Here is a 20,333-nt window from a genome sequence, read left to right as displayed (position 1 = left end):
TTTTGAAGAAAACAGATTATATTACATGCCGCTGCCTAATCCTTGGAACATGGTGGCTAAACAATGACATAAAACTGATGACAGCCCTTCACTTGAAAAATCAAAAATGGAAGCCTCTTAACTCATCTTGAGGTGTGACTGCTATCACCAGGCCATTAGCCTGTTGAGGATGTCTTTTAGAAACATCTTGGCCTACCACTTTGATTCCCATCTCTAATTCAAATGTGGTCTTTTGTTCAAACCCCAAAAAGATCCAATGCCCTCCCTCAATCACTCCCTCAATCCTGCTTTACAAGGACAATGGGATGATCCTTGCCCATTGGAAACCCTTTGATATACTATAACATTTATTCCTTTAGGCTGTTATCTACATTAAAATCCTTAAAAGTCATAATACAGTATTCCATTTTATGTTGTCAGCTAAAATGGATTCTTCCTATAATCCATGTTTTGAACGGTCAGGGGATTGTAAAGATCTGAGTTTAGAAAAGGGGATGAGGGGGATGATCTCTTTCTATATGCAGATGAAGTAGTGTTCCTATAAAACTCCTTCAAAGCAACCCACAGAACAAATATTACATTTTCCTAACATTGCTGCCAAAGTTATCAGCTTTGAGTGCCACTAGCGTATAAAGATGTGAATCTGATTAAGTGAGGGCAGGTGTAGCTGTATATCAATACCAATCTGAGCATGTACATTTGGTTTATTAGTCACTTTCCAATACCTGTATTTGGAAAGGAAACATTCTGAGAGTCTTCACGTGCACTTCCTGGGTCTCGTGTCTCACAATGAGTGTGCGTGGACAGGACACTCTGTCCCGTGCATCGCAGTGATAATTGTCAATGTAGACTCCAAAGTTGTCAATCTTTTTGTTAATCTCTTCCACCAGGACATACGTACAATTCCCTTGGTAGCTATAGTACCGTCCATCAAATGTCACATAATGTGGGTCTCCCCAACCAGTGCAATAGCCTACCGAGAGATTGAGAGTTAGTTTAGCTGTATACGGTGACATATGAAAGCAGAGCTAGACTGTGAATAAAGTCTTTAGTAAGTGGAAGACCAATATACCCTACTAGCATTGGAGTCAAATAGGAATGAGAGAACCTGGATGAAGCACACTATAGATAAGTATAGAGAATTAATCTAAAACCTCAGTTGGACTCAAACTGGAACTTTTTTCATATTTAAAGAAGCTGAACTGTTTCTTTTTATGTTTGTTTCTTTCTTTCTTTCTATGTTTACATTTTCCATTTCCTGGATCTCCAGATTTCAGACAGGACGTCAAACAGAAATACCAAAAATTCTCTGACAGAGGCTGTTCTTGTGCTATTTCCTACCAAGTTGAAATCAGTAAGTGCCATTACTCTCACAAGTAGGCCTGTGCTTGTGAGAGTTTCCGGATCAAAGAGTTCAAGATCATTTCAAGCAGCTGTCTCAGGATCCAAATTCAGCAGCTTGGACCCATCTTTAACGTAATCATATAGGGCCACATTCCACCACTCTTCTCCTGCCATGTAGTACCATATGCCGAATTATTTTGATGGGACTACTCATGTAGTGAGCTACCAGTTGACACGAGTAATTAAGTGGTATCATCAGGTCTGTATAGATTACATCATAAAAAAAAATTGCCAGAGCCAAACAATTTGAAGAACAAAATATGAATGCATTTTTTCAGTGTTAACCTTAATTTATATCAAGGGTTCATACATATTAATTTGTAATTGAATAATTCAAATAATTTAATAGAATAAAAAGCTAAAATGAAAGACTGAAGAATACAGCATTTCATGAAACATTGTTAAAAGCAAGTGCTGTGGCAGAGCTGGGGGGGGAACCCAGGACTAAGCTAGCAAGTGGTACTACAGTTAAGACTGAATTGCATTGCTAGGGATATGAAGGGCTAAACTTGCACAGCACTTGCCCCCACTACAAATATTGTAGCTCTTGTAACTATTATTGGTCCATCAGAGATAAAAATATCCTTCAAACTATATACTCACAGTCACACTCCCAGTGCCAACAGCATTCACCCTGCACCAGCACAGGAGAGAGCCCATTGGTACAATTGGGCTTAGGAGGAGGTTCACATACAATCGTATTCAGGCGCCATGTGTCGTTGGAAATGCATATTGCCTTGGTGCAGTTACATGGCCAGTAGCTTTCACCTGGCTGGATTTAAGACAGAAGGGGAGGGGGGTGGAAGGTGAGATCTACAATGAAGCAATCAGACTAATAAACAAAAAGTGGATTTCTGGATATTTTACACAGCTTTATATTCCCAACATCTTTATTCCAAACAAATATTTGAAAGTGAGAATAAAGCACGCCATTCAGCACTGTCATCAAGGTCTGTAAAATGAGATTGCTGCATTGATAATTATTAACTGTAAAGGATTTATTATGAGCACTATGCCAGTCACCAAGGTTTTATTCTGATTTCCCTTCCCTGGGTCACAGTGTAAAACAGCAGCTGCACCGGAGGTATTGACAACTAATAGTCTTTTTGGAAAGATTATCATCAGTCAGCCAACAGATGGATCCAAAATTATTTTGTATGTCACATTTCACAAGCAAAAAGTAAAGGTGCAGGTGAATATGCCGTGCCTGTAAAAACTTTGTACACTTTAATAAGTCTTTAGTGCAGTGATTCCAACCTTGTGCTACTAGAGGCAAATACACCCCTTCAGAGCACTTCATGAGGCACTATCTAAATTTGTTTGATTTGAGCTCCTCTTGCTATCCCTGGCTTCAGAAGCCTGCTGATCAGAGGAGCGGTCCCCATGCAACCTGATGCATGCAAGGTAGAACACAGTGGCAAAAAGAAAATGGACTGGCATTGCCAAGACCCCTCTTTGGCCCTACAAGAAGTGCCTCAAGTTTCTTTCCAGCTGGAATTAGAAATGGAAAAAGAATGGAGTAACACGCCCCTTCCCAGAACAAAGAGCCAAAACGGAGGGGAGATCTGATCATGTAAAATGGAATCATAGTGAGACACAAAGTAATTCTGGTGTAATGTCCCGAGATGTTCACATCCATGCATCATGACAATACAGGATGATGTTACATTGTCAGTATATCATAGCATGGTTATTTTTGTCTCTCTGCAACTGCATTTGGTGATGAAGAGGATCTCCGTCTCTAAAAGGCTGAGCACCACTGTTTTAGAGTAAGACATTTTCAACTGTTTAGGAGAGAGCAGCCATGAGCTACAGATTGAAAAGTTACTGGGTCAAATCCAGAAAGGGGCTGGGCTATTGACTTCCGTGGGAGTTCTAGGTTTTAACACATTCTCTGTGCCATTCAGAATATGGCTCATTAAATCTAATCAAAACGACAGTTCATGACTGATTTGGGTTGGTAGATGAGTTAATACTTTGGCATAATCATTCTGACAAACACTAGAAAGATAAAGAGGAAGGGATGGAATGTGGAATTTGCTGCTGGTAAGAGACATTTTGGTCACTCTTTCACAAAAGCTCCTTCACAGTATGACAAAGCTCTGCACTGTGATATGATCCCTTGAAGAAATGCCACTTGAGAGCTTAAGTTCAAAGAATGTTATGATGTCTGAGCTATCATAATGTAGAGAAAGGGTCACCGACTGCCATGACAATAGCCAAGAAATTAATATGACATAGATGGAAAAATCTTTATATACCCAGCATAATAGAGTATCACTATGTTAATGAATGAATTAAAATATTACAAGATAGCATCCTCCAAATTGCACATATAGTAGTACAACTTGGTCTCCTTTCATAGACATATAATAAAAATGTGAAATATACTTACTGGAATGATAGTATCATTAGGTAACACACATCCGTACGGGATGGTAGTAGATATTGTCTTTGAAGTAGTAGTTGCTGTGGTAGTGGTGGTAGTAGGTGTCGTCGTTGCTGTAATGGTGGTGGTGGTAGGTGTCGTCGTCTCTGAGGTGGTTGTTTCCGTGGTGGTGGTGGTGGTGGTGGTGGTAGGTGTCGTCGTCTGTGGGGTAGTCGTTACTGTAGTGGTGGTGGTAGGTGTCGTCGTCTCTGAGGTGGTTGTTTCCGTGGTGGTGGTGGTGGTGGTAGGTGTCGTTGTCTCTGAGGTGGTTGTTTCGGTGGTGGTGGTGGTAGGTGTCGTCGTCTGTGGGGTAGTCGTTACTGTAGTGGTGGTGGTGGTGGTAGGTGTCGTCGTCTCTGAGGTGGTTGTTTCCGTGGTGGTGGTGGTGGTAGGTGTCGTCGTCTGTGGGGTAGTCGTTACTGTAGTGGTGGTGGTAGGTGTCGTCGTCTCTGAGGTGGTTGTTTCCGTGGTGGTGGTGGTGGTGGTGGTGGTAGGTGTCGTCGTCTGTGGGGTAGTCGTTACTGTAGTGGTGGTGGTAGGTGTCGTCGTCTCTGAGGTGGTTGTTTCTGTGGTGGTAGGTGTCGTCGTCTGTGGGGTAGTCGTTACTGTGGTGGTAGTGGTAGGTGTCGTCGTCTCTGAGGTGGTTGTTTCCGTGGTGGTGGTGGTAGGTGTCGTCGTCTGTAGGGTAGTCGTTACTGTGGTGGTGGTGGTAGGTGTCGTCGTCTCTGAGGTGGTTGTTTCGGTGGTGGTGGTGGTAGGTGTCGTCGTCTGTGGGGTAGTTGTTACTATGGTGGTGGTGGTAGATGTCGTCGTCTCTGAGGTGGTTGTTTCCGTGGTGGTGGTGGTAGGTGTCGTCGTCTGTGGGGTAGTCGTTACTGTAGTGGTGGTGGTAGGTGTCGTCGTCTGTGGGGTAGTCGTTACTGTAGTGGTGGTGGTGGTGGTAGGTGTCGTCGTCTCTGAGGTGGTTGTTTCCGTGGTGGTGGTGGTGGTGGTGGTGGTGGTAGGTGTCGTCGTCTGTGGGGTAGTCGTTACTGTGGTGGTGGTGGTAGGTGTCGTCGTCTCTGAGGTGGTTGTTTCGGTGGTGGTGGTGGTAGGTGTCGTCGTCTGTGGGGTAGTCGTTACTGTGGTGGTGGTGGTAGGTGTCGTCGTCTCTGAGGTGGTTGTTTCCGTGGTGGTGGTGGTAGGTGTTGTCGTCTGTGGAGTAGTCGTTACTGTAGTGGTGGTGGTGGTGGTAGGTGTTGTCGTCTCTGAGGTGGTTGTTTCCGTGGTGGTGGTGGTAGGTGTCGTCGTCTGTGGGGTAGTCGTTACTGTGGTGGTGGTGGTGGTGGTAGGTGTCGTCGTCTCTGAGGTGGTTGTTTCTGTGGTGGTAGGTGTCGTCGTCTGTGGGGTAGTCGTTACTGTAGTGGTGGTGGTGGTGGTAGGTGTTGTCGTCTCTGAGGTGGTTGTTTCCGTGGTGGTGGTGGTGGTGGTAGGTGGTGTTGTCTCTGAAGTAGTCATTGCTGTGGTGGTGGTGATAAGGAAATCAGATATAAATATCCAAATCATTTGTAAAAAAGTTACTATAGTAAATACATATTCTACCCGTACCATGTTGCCTCTTGTGATAATGATCTCTTTGACAGAAGGTACCATGAATCCAAACTATGCTAAATGACATAAATATAGATTGTACAGACAATTACTATGTCCTGAATTCTTAAAAATCTACCTCAGCTTCACATAGGTTGTGTCTTTCTTGTAAGAACATCAGTGTTATTCACTAGAATTCACCAGAGGCCTAGTGGAATCAAGGACTGCATATATTTAGGGAAAAGACAAATGTGATCATTAATATGCACATCCAGTGAGGCTGCAGTCAATCCTTCCATTCAAGCCTTACATGTGGGAAGATGCAGGAATAATAGATAGATGCAGGATGCTGAGCATAAAGTTATATTAACTCCTTTGCTCATGAGCAGCTCAGCATCCCTTGCCTAAATAGCAGTAACAGCAATTGCTCTGTGCACTCTTTAATACCTGTTTCATCCTTCCGAGCTTTGGAGGGACAGGTGTGGAACCAGCTTACACAGGAGTAAGGAACATAACATGCCTCTTATTCCCATGTAAACCGTGGCCAGGATTTGTTCTAAGTAGTAATATGCGTCTCTATTATAGTATTATTAAATCTCAAAAAACCTTGTTTCAAATCAATTGGCAATAGATAGCTTTAAAATATCAATTACATTTAAATTAACACATGGAAGGACATCTAAGACTACATGTATAATGTTCAAAAATGACATTTTTCCTGTTGATGCTATATGTCATGTAATATTTTGTTAGAAATTCTGGAAGGCTAAACAGAGATGAACCCATTAAATAAATCTTTGATGTTAGCACAATTCTGACTGTAGCCTCTGTATCCACCCTACCATATCTGAATTGTTAATGATGGTTACCTGTGGCTAATGAGAATCACGAAAGCTTATGCTTAAATAAATTTGTTAGTCTCTAAGGTGCCACAAGTCCTCCGTTTCTTTTTGAGAATCACATGAACACTTATAGAATTTTGTTGTTATCATTAAGTGTGGACAGTTATCATTCAATACTTACCTGTTGAAGTGCTGATTTTGGTTGTAGTAGTTGATGTTGGGATAGTGCTCGTTGTAGTGGTTGTCAGGGTGGTAGTTGGAGACTCAGTGGTGGTGGAGGCTGTGGGGGTTGAGGACTCAGTAGTCGTTGGAGTGGTAGGTGTAGTTGTGGGGCAAACTAGTGAGCAGCAGTAAACACTGATCTCATAATTGTAGCATATTGGAATCAGGCTCGCGACTTGGTCTTTATTATTACAGGTAAGCCCAGTGGAAACATCACATTGCACTTTTTGTCCTAAATCTTCGATGGGGACATTAGGGAGTTTCTGAGCTCTGCATGAAATATTTCGTGGTTTCTCACATATTGCTGAGGCGTTCCATGCTCTGATTTTGTCATAGGTTTCATCATCACCTTTATCTTCACCATATTCTGGGACACTGACACTAATCCAGGAAGACCACCAACAATATTCATACATAGGTGTACATGGTGCTGCAAGACAACAATGGAACACAGAATTTAGAAAGAAGAGAAACATGCATGACGTGGTAGTGAGGTAAGCAATGCTGAGAGTGATGCACTGGATGTACATTGGTCCAAAACAAATAACTATTGCAACCTACAAAGATTTGGCATGAGAGCAGGATTATGATCTCATCTACACCAGTTTAAGTCACAAGTGTTTCAATTCAAGTCAATGGAGGTAAACTAGTCTAAAAATAGTGCAAATGTGAATAGGCTGTGAATGTGCTAAATTGGTGTTTCTTATGCACAGAAAACAATATAGCATGAACAGTTAAATGTAAGAGTAGAATGGAAGAGGGAACAAGATCAAGTAGGCACTTCCTACTTTATCTGACATCCTCCTGTTAGTAGCTTTTCCGGCCACTTGCATCTGATAGAAATGATACAAGGTGGGTGGGGGGGGGAAGGAAAGCAGATGTAAGTATCCCAATTATTTATAAAACAAATTTAGCTGTAGTAAATACATTTGCCTCCCCTCTCACACACACAGTTTTCTGAGATAATAACCTGTCTGAGAGAATCCAAAATTTGCTAAGTTATATAAAATATAGACTGTAGAGAATGTTCCTCATTACAACACAAAGGATTCTATCCTAATCACTAAAGACAGAGCAATTGCAGCAGTGGCGCAAGGGTGCAACCTGGCTGGACTCCACAGATGCATTCTGGCTGCCTCAACTGGAAAGCCTCTGGGCTTCTCGAGGAGAACATGGCAGACTAGAGGACACAAAACCCTTCGAAAGGGTGCAGCATCTGTTGCTTATGTGCAGCCCTGCTCCAATTAACTGTGCAAGAGATGCAGAACAGCAGAGCCATGTTCTCCTCCACTTTGGGATATGCCCAATGTCACTGATAGTATTAGATACCCAGGTCCTTGCGACATGGTTCTCTTTTTGCCCAGATGTATGAGGGATCTCAGTCCCGACACCCCTCCTTCCACCTTTGTGCACTTTTGAAGGGCTAATCGCAATCTAGGGAGAAAGGAAGTTCTTTGACACCCCCACAGCAACAGTGAACCAGAGACTGTAGCACCATACAAAGTAAATAAGAGCAAAGGGAGCCTTATCTCACCTTGCCCCCTCTAACCTCCTACAAAATTCCTGCACTGGTTAGTCACAATAAAAATCCTTGCACACTTCTCAATGAGCAATATGAGCTCATCCTCACTCTGCATGCACTATTTTCTAGATTCTTAAAATTCCAGCTCTTCTACCTGGAGGTTGTATCTTTTTTATAGGAACATCAGTACTATTCACTGGAATTGACACCATAGGACAGAAAACTCCCTCTAGGACTGGTGGAATCGAGGGCTGCATATATCGAGGAATACATGCAAATATGATAAATATTAGGCATATCTGGGAATGCAGTAATCACTCATCCCACCCAAGCCTTACATGTGGGAGAGACATAGTAACAATAGTCAGATGACCAGTCTTGGGCAGGAACACTGTGTGTATACTTATATTAACTCCTTAGCCCATGAGTAACTCTCTATCACCTGTCTACAAAGCAGCCCCAGAGAAGCTCTGCACACTCTTTAATACCAGTTTCAGCCTCCTGAAGTTTGGTGGGACAGATATGAAACCAGTTCACACAGGAGTAAGGGTCTTAATATGCCCCTTACTCCCACGTAAACCAGGGGCAGGATTTGTTCCAATTGAAAATACAAGTCACTATTATTTTATTCTTAAGCCTCAAAAAATACCTTGTTCAAAATCAATTGGCAATCCATATTTTTTAAAAATATCAATTACATTTACGTTAGCAGGTGGAAGGGTATCTTGGCCAAAATGTATACTGTTGAAATAAAGGAAGATGGGGGAGTTTTTTCCAGTTGATGCTATATTTCATATGATTTTTTGTTAGAAATTCTGGAGGGCTAAACAGAGATGAACACAGTAAATAAATCTCTGCTGTTAGGGTTCTTCTGTTTATAGCTTCCATGTCCATCTTACTATATCTTAATTTTTACTGATGGTTACCTTTGGTTAATGAGAATCACGTCAACACTTAAAGATTGTTATTCTTATCATTAACTATGGGCAGTTATTCTTCAGTTCATACCTACTGCAGTACTGGTTGTGGTTCCTGATGTAGCACTTGATGGTGGCATGGTGGTAGCTGTAGTGGTTGAAGGCTTAGTGGTGTGAGTTGTAGCAGTTGTTGGGGTTGGGGTTGGAGTGAGTGTCGGATGCTTAGCGGTGCTAGTTGTCAGGGTGGTGGTTGGAATGGGTGTTGGTGTCTCAGTGCTGATAGTGGTTGTTGGTGTGATGGTGGGGGTGGTTGGTATGGGGACTGGAGGCTCAGTATTAGTTGCGGGTGTGGGGGTTACAGGTTCATTGGTAGTTGTGGTGGTGGGTGTGGGGGTTTGGTGAAATTGTCATTGTGGCTGTGGGGGCTGGAAACTCAACGTTGTGTTGGTGGGTGTGTGGGTTGGTGGATTGGTGGTAGCTATGGGTGCGAGGATTGGGGGCTCTTTGGTTGCTGTACTTGGGGCTGAAGGCTCAGTGGTAGTTTTGAGTGGAGGGTTGGGGGGCTGGTTGTAGGTGTACTGGTCAGCACTGGGGGCTTTGTGGTCATTGGAGTGGTAGTTGTAATTGTGGTGCATTGTGGCCAGCAGCAGTATTTGCTGATCTCTTAATTGAGGCAGACAGGTATTGGAATCAGGCCCCCTGGACTTGGTCTTTATTATTACAGATAATCTCAGTGAAAACAACACATTGCACTTTTTGTCCTAAACTACAATGGAGGTGACAGGGAATTCCTGAGCTCTCCATGAAATATTCAGTGGGTTCTCATATATCGCTGAGGAGTTCCACACTGTGATTTTTTCATAGGTTTCTAATAATCATTTTCTGGGCCATGTAAAAATATCAAAGATTTGCCTTTCAGGGAGATGCCGGCTCTCTTACACCAGCCTTTACATCATCACTGATTAAGGCCTAGAGACTTTTATGTGTATCATAGCTGGTTACACCAGGTCTAAAGTTGTCTGACTGTTTAAAAGCAAGCTTTTTGTTTGCCACTTAATTCATAAAATGCAAGGATGAAATACACACGTACAAACACATATCCTTTTACCATTCTAAAATGAAAATGTATCTCTTTTTCTTTCTTGTCCCTTATTTTCTACCTACCATGTTTCACAATGAGGAGCTTCGTAATAAAGAAACTTACTTGTAGAGGTTGAAGAGGTTGTGGTGGTAACTGCAATGGAAAAATAATAGTATCACCACAAGAGTTCCAGAGGAATGAAAACAGTAGCTAAAATCCCACCAACATTCAGTTCAGGATTTTTGTCCAAGACACTAAGGGCACCTTCCATCAGTGCACCAGCCCCAAAGATTTACAGCACTTGCTTCAGACTCCCAGCTGTGACCTTGGGATTCAGGAACATTTTCATAATGGTGAGACCATCAGTCACACCAATATCTGAGGATCCCCGCACTGAAGGATAGAGCAACATCTAGTATTTCAAAACTTTCTTAGTTCAGCATGATAAAACCATGCAAAAGCATAGTTATAAACAGTTGTAAGAAGCCAAATTTCTATGCAATCTATCTGTAAAACCCTTACCTGGGGTGGTCGTTGCTGTGGTGGTGGTGGTGGTGGTGGTGGTAGTTGTTGTCTCTGAGGTAGTTGTTTCTGTGGTGGTGGTGGTAGGTGTTGTTGTCTCTGAGGTGGTTGTTTCCGTGGTGGTGGTGGTGGTGGTAGGTGTCGTCGTCTCTGAGGTGGTTGTTTCCGTGGTGGTGGTGGTGGTGGTAGGTGTCGTCGTCTCTGAGGTAGTTGTTTCCGTGGTGGTGGTGGTGGTAGGTGTCGTCGTCTCTGAGGTGGTTGTTTCCGTGGTGGTGGTGGTGGTAGGTGTCGTTGTCTCTGAGGTGGTTGTTTCCGTGGTGGTGGTGGTGGTGGTAGGTGTCGTCGTCTCTGAGGTGGTTGTTTCGGTGGTGGTGGTGGTAGGTGTCGTCGTCTCTGAGGTGGTTGTTTCCGTGGTGGTGGTGGTAGGTGTTGTCGTCTGTGGGGTAGTCGTTACTGTAGTGGTGGTGGTGGTGGTAGGTGTCGTCGTCTCTGAGGTGGTTGTTTCCGTGGTGGTGGTGGTGGTGGTGGTGGTGGTAGGTGTCGTCGTCTCTGAGGTGGTTGTTTCCGTGGTGGTGGTGGTGGTGGTAGGTGTTGTCGTCTGTGGGGTAGTCGTTACTGTAGTGGTGGTGGTGGTGGTAGGTGTCGTCGTCTCTGAGGTGGTTGTTTCGGTGGTGGTGGTGGTAGGTGTCGTCGTCTGTGGGGTAGTCGTTACTGTAGTGGTGGTGGTGGTGGTAGGTGTTGTCGTCTCTGAGGTGGTTGTTTCCGTGGTGGTGGTGGTGGTGGTAGGTGTTGTCGTCTGTGGGGTAGTCGTTACTGTAGTGGTGGTGGTGGTGGTAGGTGTCGTCGTCTCTGAGGTGGTTGTTTCTGTGGTGGTAGGTGTCGTCGTCTGTGGGGTAGTCGTTACTGTAGTGGTGGTGGTGGTGGTAGGTGTTGTCGTCTCTGAGGTGGTTGTTTCCGTGGTGGTGGTGGTGGTGGTAGGTGGTGTTGTCTCTGAAGTAGTCATTGCTGTGGTGGTGGTGATAAGGAAATCAGATATAAATATCCAAATCATTTGTAAAAAAGTTACTATAGTAAATACATATTCTACCCGTACCATGTTGCCTCTTGTGATAATGATCTCTTTGACAGAAGGTACCATGAATCCAAACTATGCTAAATGACATAAATATAGATTGTACAGACAATTACTATGTCCTGAATTCTTAAAAATCTACCTCAGCTTCACATAGGTTGTGTCTTTCTTGTAAGAACATCAGTGTTATTCACTAGAATTCACCAGAGGCCTAGTGGAATCAAGGACTGCATATATTTAGGGAAAAGACAAATGTGATCATTAATATGCACATCCAGTGAGGCTGCAGTCAATCCTTCCATTCAAGCCTTACATGTGGGAAGATGCAGGAATAATAGATAGATGCAGGATGCTGAGCATAAAGTTATATTAACTCCTTTGCTCATGAGCAGCTCAGCATCCCTTGCCTAAATAGCAGTAACAGCAATTGCTCTGTGCACTCTTTAATACCTGTTTCATCCTTCCGAGCTTTGGAGGGACAGGTGTGGAACCAGCTTACACAGGAGTAAGGAACATAACATGCCTCTTATTCCCATGTAAACCGTGGCCAGGATTTGTTCTAAGTAGTAATATGCGTCTCTATTATAGTATTATTAAATCTCAAAAAACCTTGTTTCAAATCAATTGGCAATAGATAGCTTTAAAATATCAATTACATTTAAATTAACACATGGAAGGACATCTAAGACTACATGTATAATGTTCAAAAATGACATTTTTCCTGTTGATGCTATATGTCATGTAATATTTTGTTAGAAATTCTGGAAGGCTAAACAGAGATGAACCCATTAAATAAATCTTTGATGTTAGCACAATTCTGACTGTAGCCTCTGTATCCACCCTACCATATCTGAATTGTTAATGATGGTTACCTGTGGCTAATGAGAATCACGAAAGCTTATGCTTAAATAAATTTGTTAGTCTCTAAGGTGCCACAAGTCCTCCGTTTCTTTTTGAGAATCACATGAACACTTATAGAATTTTGTTGTTATCATTAAGTGTGGACAGTTATCATTCAATACTTACCTGTTGAAGTGCTGATTTTGGTTGTAGTAGTTGATGTTGGGATAGTGCTCGTTGTAGTGGTTGTCAGGGTGGTAGTTGGAGACTCAGTGGTGGTGGAGGCTGTGGGGGTTGAGGACTCAGTAGTCGTTGGAGTGGTAGGTGTAGTTGTGGGGCAAACTAGTGAGCAGCAGTAAACACTGATCTCATAATTGTAGCATATTGGAATCAGGCTCGCGACTTGGTCTTTATTATTACAGGTAAGCCCAGTGGAAACATCACATTGCACTTTTTGTCCTAAATCTTCGATGGGGACATTAGGGAGTTTCTGAGCTCTGCATGAAATATTTCGTGGTTTCTCACATATTGCTGAGGCGTTCCATGCTCTGATTTTGTCATAGGTTTCATCATCACCTTTATCTTCACCATATTCTGGGACACTGACACTAATCCAGGAAGACCACCAACAATATTCATACATAGGTGTACATGGTGCTGCAAGACAACAATGGAACACAGAATTTAGAAAGAAGAGAAACATGCATGACGTGGTAGTGAGGTAAGCAATGCTGAGAGTGATGCACTGGATGTACATTGGTCCAAAACAAATAACTACTGCAACCTACAAAGATTTGGCATGAGAGCAGGATTATGATCTCATCTACACCAGTTTAAGTCACAAGTGTTTCAGTTCAAGTCAATGGAGATAAACTGCCTAAAAATAGTGCAAGATCAAAATCAGGCTGTGAATGTGCTAAATTGGTATTTCTTATGCACAAAAAACAATATAGCATGAACAATTACATGTAAGAGTAGAATGGTAGAAGGAAGAAGATCAAGTAGGCACTTCCTACTTTATCTGACACCCTCCTGTTAGTTGCTTTTCCAGCAACTTGTATCTAAATTCTGTCATTGCTACAATGAATTGGCTAGTATAGTATAAAGACCCAGAACAAAGTAGCCATAAAACAGTGTTTCATCCCGAAAAGTAGACTTGCAGTGGCTCATTGGGCAAAGAGACGGTATCCTGAGGTAGTATGTCACAAGGATAGAGAATACCCATGAGGCATAATGAGATATTGTAATACCAAGCCTCAGTCCGCAATCGCTGTGCTGGGCATATATTGAAAATATAGTCAGTAAGTCCTGCTGTAGAGAGTTAAACAAATACACATTCATGCTTTTGTGGAATCAATACTTTTCATAATGGAACTTGTGGTTGTTACTGATGGATACAACACAAGTGGGGGAAAAGAAGAGCAGATGTAAATATCTAAATTATTTATAAAACAAATTTAACTGTAGTAAATACATTCGCCTCCCCTCTTTCACACACAGTTTTCTGCGATAATAAACTCTCTGAGAAAATCCAAAATTTGCTAAGTTATATAAAATATAGACTGTAGAAAACATCCCTCATTGCAACACAAAGGATTCTCTCCTAATCACTGAAGACAGCAATTGCAGCAGTGGAGTGAGGGTGTAACCTGGCTGGACTCCGCAGATGCATTCTGGCTGCCTCAACTGGTTTTCTCAAGGAGAACATGGCAGACTGGAGGATAAAAAAGCCTTCAAAAGGGTGCAGCATCTGCTCCTTATGTGCAGCCCTGCTCCAATTAACTGTGTGAGGGATGCAGAACAGCAGAGCCATGTTCTCTTCCACTTTGGGATATGTCCAGTGTCACTGATAGTAATAGACACCCTGGTCTTTGTGACCTGGCTCTCTTTTTGCCCCAAGGTACAAGGGATGAGGGATCTCAATGCCGCCACCCCTCCGCCCATCTTTGTGCACTCTTGAGGGGTTAATCACAATCTAGGAAAAAGAAAGCCCTTTCACTCCCACAATAGTGAGCCAGAGACTGTAGCATCATACAGAGTAAGTAAGAGCACAAAAAGCCTTACCTCACACCTTGTCCCCTCTAACCTCCTACAAAATCCCTGCATTGGTTATGCACAAGAACAATCCTTTCACTCCTCTCAATGAAAAATATCAACTCATCCTCTCAACAATGTGGATTCTTTAAATTCCACCTTTGCTACCTGGAGGTTGTGTCTTTTTTATAGGAACATCAGTACTATTCACTGGAATTGACACCACAGGACAGAAAATCCCCTCTAGGACTGGTGGAATCGAGGGCTGCATATATCAAGGAATACATGCAAATGTGATAAATATTACGCATATCCAGGGATGCATTAATCACTCATCCCACCCAAGCCTTACATGTGGGAGAGACATAGTAACAATAGTCAGATGACCAGACTTGGGCAGGAACACAGAGTGTATACTTATATTAACTCCTTAGCCCATGAATAGCTCAGTATCACCTGCTTACAAAGTAGTCCCAGAGAAGCTCTGCACACTCTTTAATACCAGTTTCAGCCTCCTGAGGTTTGGTGGGATAGATATGGATCCAGCTTATACAGGAATAAGGGACTTAATATGCCTCTTATTCCCACGTAAACCAGGGGCAGGATTTATTCCAAGTGAAAATACAAGTCGTTATTATTTTATTCTTAAGTCTCAAAAAATACCTTGTTCAAAATCTATTGGCAATACATACTTTTTAAAATATCAATTAGCTTTAAATTAGCAGGTGAAAGGGTATCTTGGCCAAAACGTACAATGTTCAAATAAAAAATAAAAAGGTGGTGGGCTTTTTTTTCCAGCTGATGCTATATTTCTTATGATTTTTTGTTAGAAATTCTGGAAGGCTAAACAGAGATGAACACAGTAAATACATCTCTGCTGTTAGGACACTTTGTCTGAATTTTTACTGTTGGTTAACTCATGTTAATGAGAATCACATCAACACTTTCAGAATTTTATTCTTATCATTAATTGTGGTCAGTTATCATTCAATGCTTACCTGTTGAAATGCTGGTTGTGGTTCCGCTTATAATATTTGATGATGGCATGGTGGTAGTTTTAGTGGTTGGAGGCTTAGTGGTGCTAGTTATAGTGGTTTTTGGTGTTGGCATTTGGTGTTGGATGCTCAATGGTGCTGGGGTTAGCAGTGTGATGGTTGGAGTGGGTGTTGGGGGCGGCTCAGTGCTGATAGTGGTTGCTGGTGTGGTGGTGGGGGTGGTTAGTGTAGGGGTTGGGGACCTGGTAGTAGTTATGTTGGTGGGTATGGGGGTTGGTGGAAGTTGTGCTTGTGGGTGTGGGGGTTGGAGGCTCAATGGTCATTGTATTGGTGGGTGTGGGGGTTAGGGCCTTCATGGTAGTTGTGGGTATGGGGGTTGGGGTCTCGTTGGTTGCTATATTTATGGGTGTGAGGGTTGGGGGCACCTGGTGGTAGTTGTGCTGGTGTGTGTAGGATTTGGGAACTCGGTGGTAGTTGTAAGCGGAGGGTTGGAGAGTTTGTGGTAGTTGTGATTGTAGAGATTGGGGGCTTGGTGGTCATTGGGAGTGGTAGTTGTAATTGTGGTGCATTCTGGCCAGCAGCAGTAAACACTGATCTCATAATTGAGGCAGACAGATATTAGAATCAGGACCCCTGGGACTTGGTCTTTATTACTACAGATAAGCCCAGTGGAAACATCACCTTACACTTTTTGTCCTAAAACTACAATGGAGATGACAGGGAATTTCTTAGCTCTGCATTAAATATTTAATGGATTCTCATATATCGCTGAGGAGTTCGATACTGTGATTTTTTCATAGGTTTCTAATCACCATTTTCTGGGTCATGTAAAAACGTCAAAGATTTGCCTTTCAGGGAGATGCCAGCTCTCTTACACCAGCCTTTACGTCATCACTGATTAAGGCCTAGACACTTTTATGGGAATCATATCTGGTTACAGCAGGTCTGGAGCTGTCTGTTTAAAAGCAAGCTTTTTGTTTTGCCACTTAATTCGAAAAATGCAAGGATGAATTACACACGCACACACACATATTCTTTTACCATTCTAAAATGAAAATGTATTTCTTTGCTGCCTGGCTATCTCTTTTTCTTCCTTTTCCCTTGTTTTCTACCTACCATGTTTCACAATGAGGCACTTCCTTATAAAGAAACTTACTTGTAGAGGTTGAAGAGGTCGTGGTGGGAACTGCAATGGAATAATAATAAGTATCACTATACAGTCCTAAGAGTTCCAGAGAAATGAAAACAGTAGTTTAAAAAACCGCCAACATTCAGTTCAAGACTTTTGTCCAAGACACTATGGGCACATTCCATCAGTGCACCAGCCCCAAAGATTTACAACACTTGCTTCAGACTCCCAGCTGTGACCTTGGCATTTTCATCATGGTGAGAGCACCAGTTACACCAATATCTGAGGTTCCCCGCATTGAAGGATAGAGCAATATCTAGCATTTCAAAGCTTTCTTAGTTCAGCATGATAAAGCCATGCAGAAGCATAGTTATAAACAGTTATGAGAAGCCAAATGTCTATGCAATCTCTCTGTAAAACACCTTCAAGGAGAAAAGTATTAGATATCCATCCACACTGGAACTTTACCGATATTACAGAATACATACCAATATGATAATATTATGCATATTCAGGGAGGCAGCAATCACTCCTCCCACTGAAGTCTTACATGTGGGAGAGATCTAGGAATGATAGCCATGTGGCTAATCTTGGGCAGGGATGCTGAGAGTATCATTAAATTATATTATATTAACTCTTAATCCATGCGTGGCTTCTTATCCCCTGCCTAAAAAGCAGCCATAGAGATGCTCTGTGCACTCTTTAATAACAGCTTCAGCCTTCTGAGGCTTGGTGGGGCAGGTGTGGAACCAGCTTACACAGGAATAAGAGACTTAAAAAGCCCCTTCCTCCCATGTAAATGACAGACAGGATTTGTTCCTATCAATATTATATATATCTATTATTTTATGGTTAAATCTAAAAAAAATATCAAATTCCAAATCAATTGGCATTCAGTATATACTTTTAAAATGTTAACTGAATTTAAATTAGGAGGTGGAAATGTATCTGGACAAAATGTATAATGTTTCAAAAAAGAGTGATTTTATTCAGGTAATGTCATATTTCATAAAATTTTTTGACAAATTCTGGAAGGCTAAAGAAAGTAGAAACTATTAAATGAATCTCTGCTGTTAAGGCAATTCCGTCTATAGCTTATAGTTATTGTTAAATTCTTACCTGTTGTGGTCTCTGTTGTAATTGTTGATGTTGGCACAGTGGTAGTTGTAGTGGTTGTCGGCGTGGTGGTGGTGGTGGTGGTGGTGGTTATGGGTGTGGTAGTAGGGGTGGTTGTTGAAGGACAGCCTGCAAGAAAGAGCTTCTTTGTGAAGTTGTTCTTCTAAGAAATGATCAAGAGCAACAACATGCCGAGACATTTATGAAAGTGCCTAAGGTAAATCTGATATTTTTGAGTGTGTGAGAGGTACACCTCTAAGAGCTATACCTGAAGCTAAACTATGCAACCCTCATTAATTTATATTTGCATTTAGGAGGAAGCTAAGATATATCTAATAAAGCCCTATGTAGGTGAGGTACATAAACTAATTAGCAAGAATAGTAATTTCATTTAGAAGCAGGGTTACTAAAATACTTCCTAATATAGTAGCAGATCTAACATAATAATGAATCTGTTATAAAATACCACATGTTCTTGAGGGCTAAGTGGCTTGAGCTGAAAATTAATATTTTAACCCTAACCTTAACCCTAACCCTAGGATATTGGGGAAGGGGCATTGTTCTAACAACACCAAAAGAAAGGGGCAGTTGTTACACTTTGATCTTAAATCAGCCTTCACTTTTTTGTCATATCCTTAGATGTGTGAGTGATGACTGTGAGGTTACAAAGTGTTACCCAATTTTTCTTTTGTGCGATCCTGGCTAGAGCTGCAAAGAATCATTCAAAATCATTACTAAATCTCCCATGGAGACAGATAGAAGAGATGCATGGCATTCCTTTTCTTTCCCTTTCCAGTTTGCAAAAAGAATAAAATGCAATTTACCTGGGACAGGTTTGCACATAATATTTCCTGTTGAGTTGCATTCACTAAAAGAAAAAAAATGCAGTCAAAATGAACATTTTTGCAAACCAACAGCAGCTCCCGCAGTAATTTCTCATGAATCCCTGCAATTAATTTATAGCACACTATTTGCAGGGGCTAGGAGTCTAAAAACTTAAAAACAATTTTATCATTCAAACTTCACCTCATGAGACTGGATATTTCTTTGGCAGTTGTTTGCTCCAATATTGACAATTGCTATTTCCTCCCGATACAACTACCGGCTTTCCTTCCTCCAAACACTCTTCCTTGAGATAATTAATTACCCTCCATCAGGAGCAGGGAAAATATAATATGACTAACAGCCACTGCTCCCTTAAACCATTTTGCTCCATCTCTGCTGCACAGATCCTTATATCTCAACAAATTACTGATCGGAGTATACTGAGAAGGGCTGAGGGTGTGAGGGAACATGGCCAGAGACATTTGTGCTCCAGTGATCCCCCAGCTGGTTCTATCTGGCAAAACGTAGAACAGCGTAAGGGCTGCGCTAAGTGTAATTTCCAGATATGACATATTAAAAGTAATATGTAATGCCATTATCAAAAGATTTATTAATGGGACATTATCAACGTGAAATAGTCAATTTCAAAACATGAGTTTAAAATAGTTTCAGGCACTACATCTGCTCCTGAGTTTTCCTGTCAATTTTTGAAGTTTTACAGCCACATGTTCCTATTTTAAAAAAAAGCTCTCCTCCGCTGTTGCAGAGACAGATATGAAAGGCATACAGGAACAACAGGTGCAACTGACTTTAGTGAATAATTGAAAATGACTATACAGAATGTCCTGTTAAATTCACAATGTGAATAAGTTCCAAAAATCTAGGTACTTTTATTTCTCTAGTCTCTCCCAGTTATAGCAATCTGTGGAATTACTTCTAACAATTGCAGGTAAAAAAATGCACAGAGAGCAATGTGAGTAGAAATAGATGGCGTTCCTTTGAAATCCAACTGTATTGTAACTATGGTGTTCCCCTCACCCACTATTTCTGTAAGGCAAGATCTTCATCTGGGGTAAATCAGCATTTATATGGAGAAGGGCCAATTCACACCGAGGTTCTTGCAGGTAATCTGTAGTATTACAGCCTTCATTCAGGAGAACACGACAGCATGGTCTGTTCACAACAGCAGTTAAGCATGTGCTGAAGTCCCATTGAAGTCAATGGGATGTAAGCATATGCTTCAGCGATTTCCTGAATCAAGGTCTCAATATGCATTGCTCCATCAGTTTTGAATTTCCACATACCATTTCTGACAAGGTTTATCTGTGGGTACTTCTTCGCCAGGTTTATAACGAGTGCCATTTCCAATATAACAGCCACATTCGTCTTCGGTTACACATGTGTTGGCATCTTCATCGAAAATGGGCTTATCATTAAGGCATCTGGGGTAGCAACCTGTTGACCACAAATGGTCCATTTTGTAATATTAATAAACATAAACTGTTAACTTAATGATTACATTCTCACTGGGGGCCTGTTCTAAGGCTCACTGAAGTATGAAAAGACTCTTTCTAACTTTAGATCAGGCCCTGGATGATGAGCACTTCCAAAAGTGGTGAGTTATTCATTGTAAGTCCTGAATATTTCCCATTGATCCATCCATTAAGAAGCCAATATTTACCAGCACTACAACGGCTGTGATATCAGTTATTTCTTTTTGCAAGGATACAGAAAGGCTGCAGTATCTCAGTTACAGCAATGTGTAGCTGACATAGCAAAAATAAATAAAAAGTTTAAAAGACATAATTAAGCAAT

At 41.8% G+C, this 20,333-nt stretch overlaps 1 protein-coding gene across 1 annotated transcript in view; it reads right to left on the bottom strand.

Annotated features, from left to right (window-relative positions):
- MUC2 (mucin 2, oligomeric mucus/gel-forming) overlaps window positions 1-20,333 on the bottom strand; it is a 174,643-nt gene that overhangs the window by 11,777 nt on the left and 142,533 nt on the right. The window contains exons 26-36 of the mRNA XM_074954816.1: window positions 19,823-19,973; window positions 18,518-18,561; window positions 17,697-17,822; window positions 16,605-16,634; window positions 12,606-13,076; window positions 10,508-11,512; window positions 10,109-10,138; window positions 6,425-6,895; window positions 3,800-5,331; window positions 2,008-2,176; window positions 726-973 (exon numbers count right to left, since the gene is read on the bottom strand). Coding sequence (XP_074810917.1) covers window positions 726-973; window positions 2,008-2,176; window positions 3,800-5,331; window positions 6,425-6,895; window positions 10,109-10,138; window positions 10,508-11,512; window positions 12,606-13,076; window positions 16,605-16,634; window positions 17,697-17,822; window positions 18,518-18,561; window positions 19,823-19,973 — 4,277 coding nt within the window. The remainder of the gene's footprint in view (window positions 1-725; window positions 974-2,007; window positions 2,177-3,799; window positions 5,332-6,424; window positions 6,896-10,108; window positions 10,139-10,507; window positions 11,513-12,605; window positions 13,077-16,604; window positions 16,635-17,696; window positions 17,823-18,517; window positions 18,562-19,822; window positions 19,974-20,333) is intronic.

This window comes from Natator depressus, chromosome 6 (assembly GCF_965152275.1).
Source record: "Natator depressus isolate rNatDep1 chromosome 6, rNatDep2.hap1, whole genome shotgun sequence".
Lineage (NCBI taxonomy): Eukaryota > Metazoa > Chordata > Testudines > Cheloniidae > Natator > Natator depressus.
The sequence above is the reverse complement of the archived record's forward strand: the minus strand, read 5'-3'. Positions and strand labels throughout refer to the sequence as shown.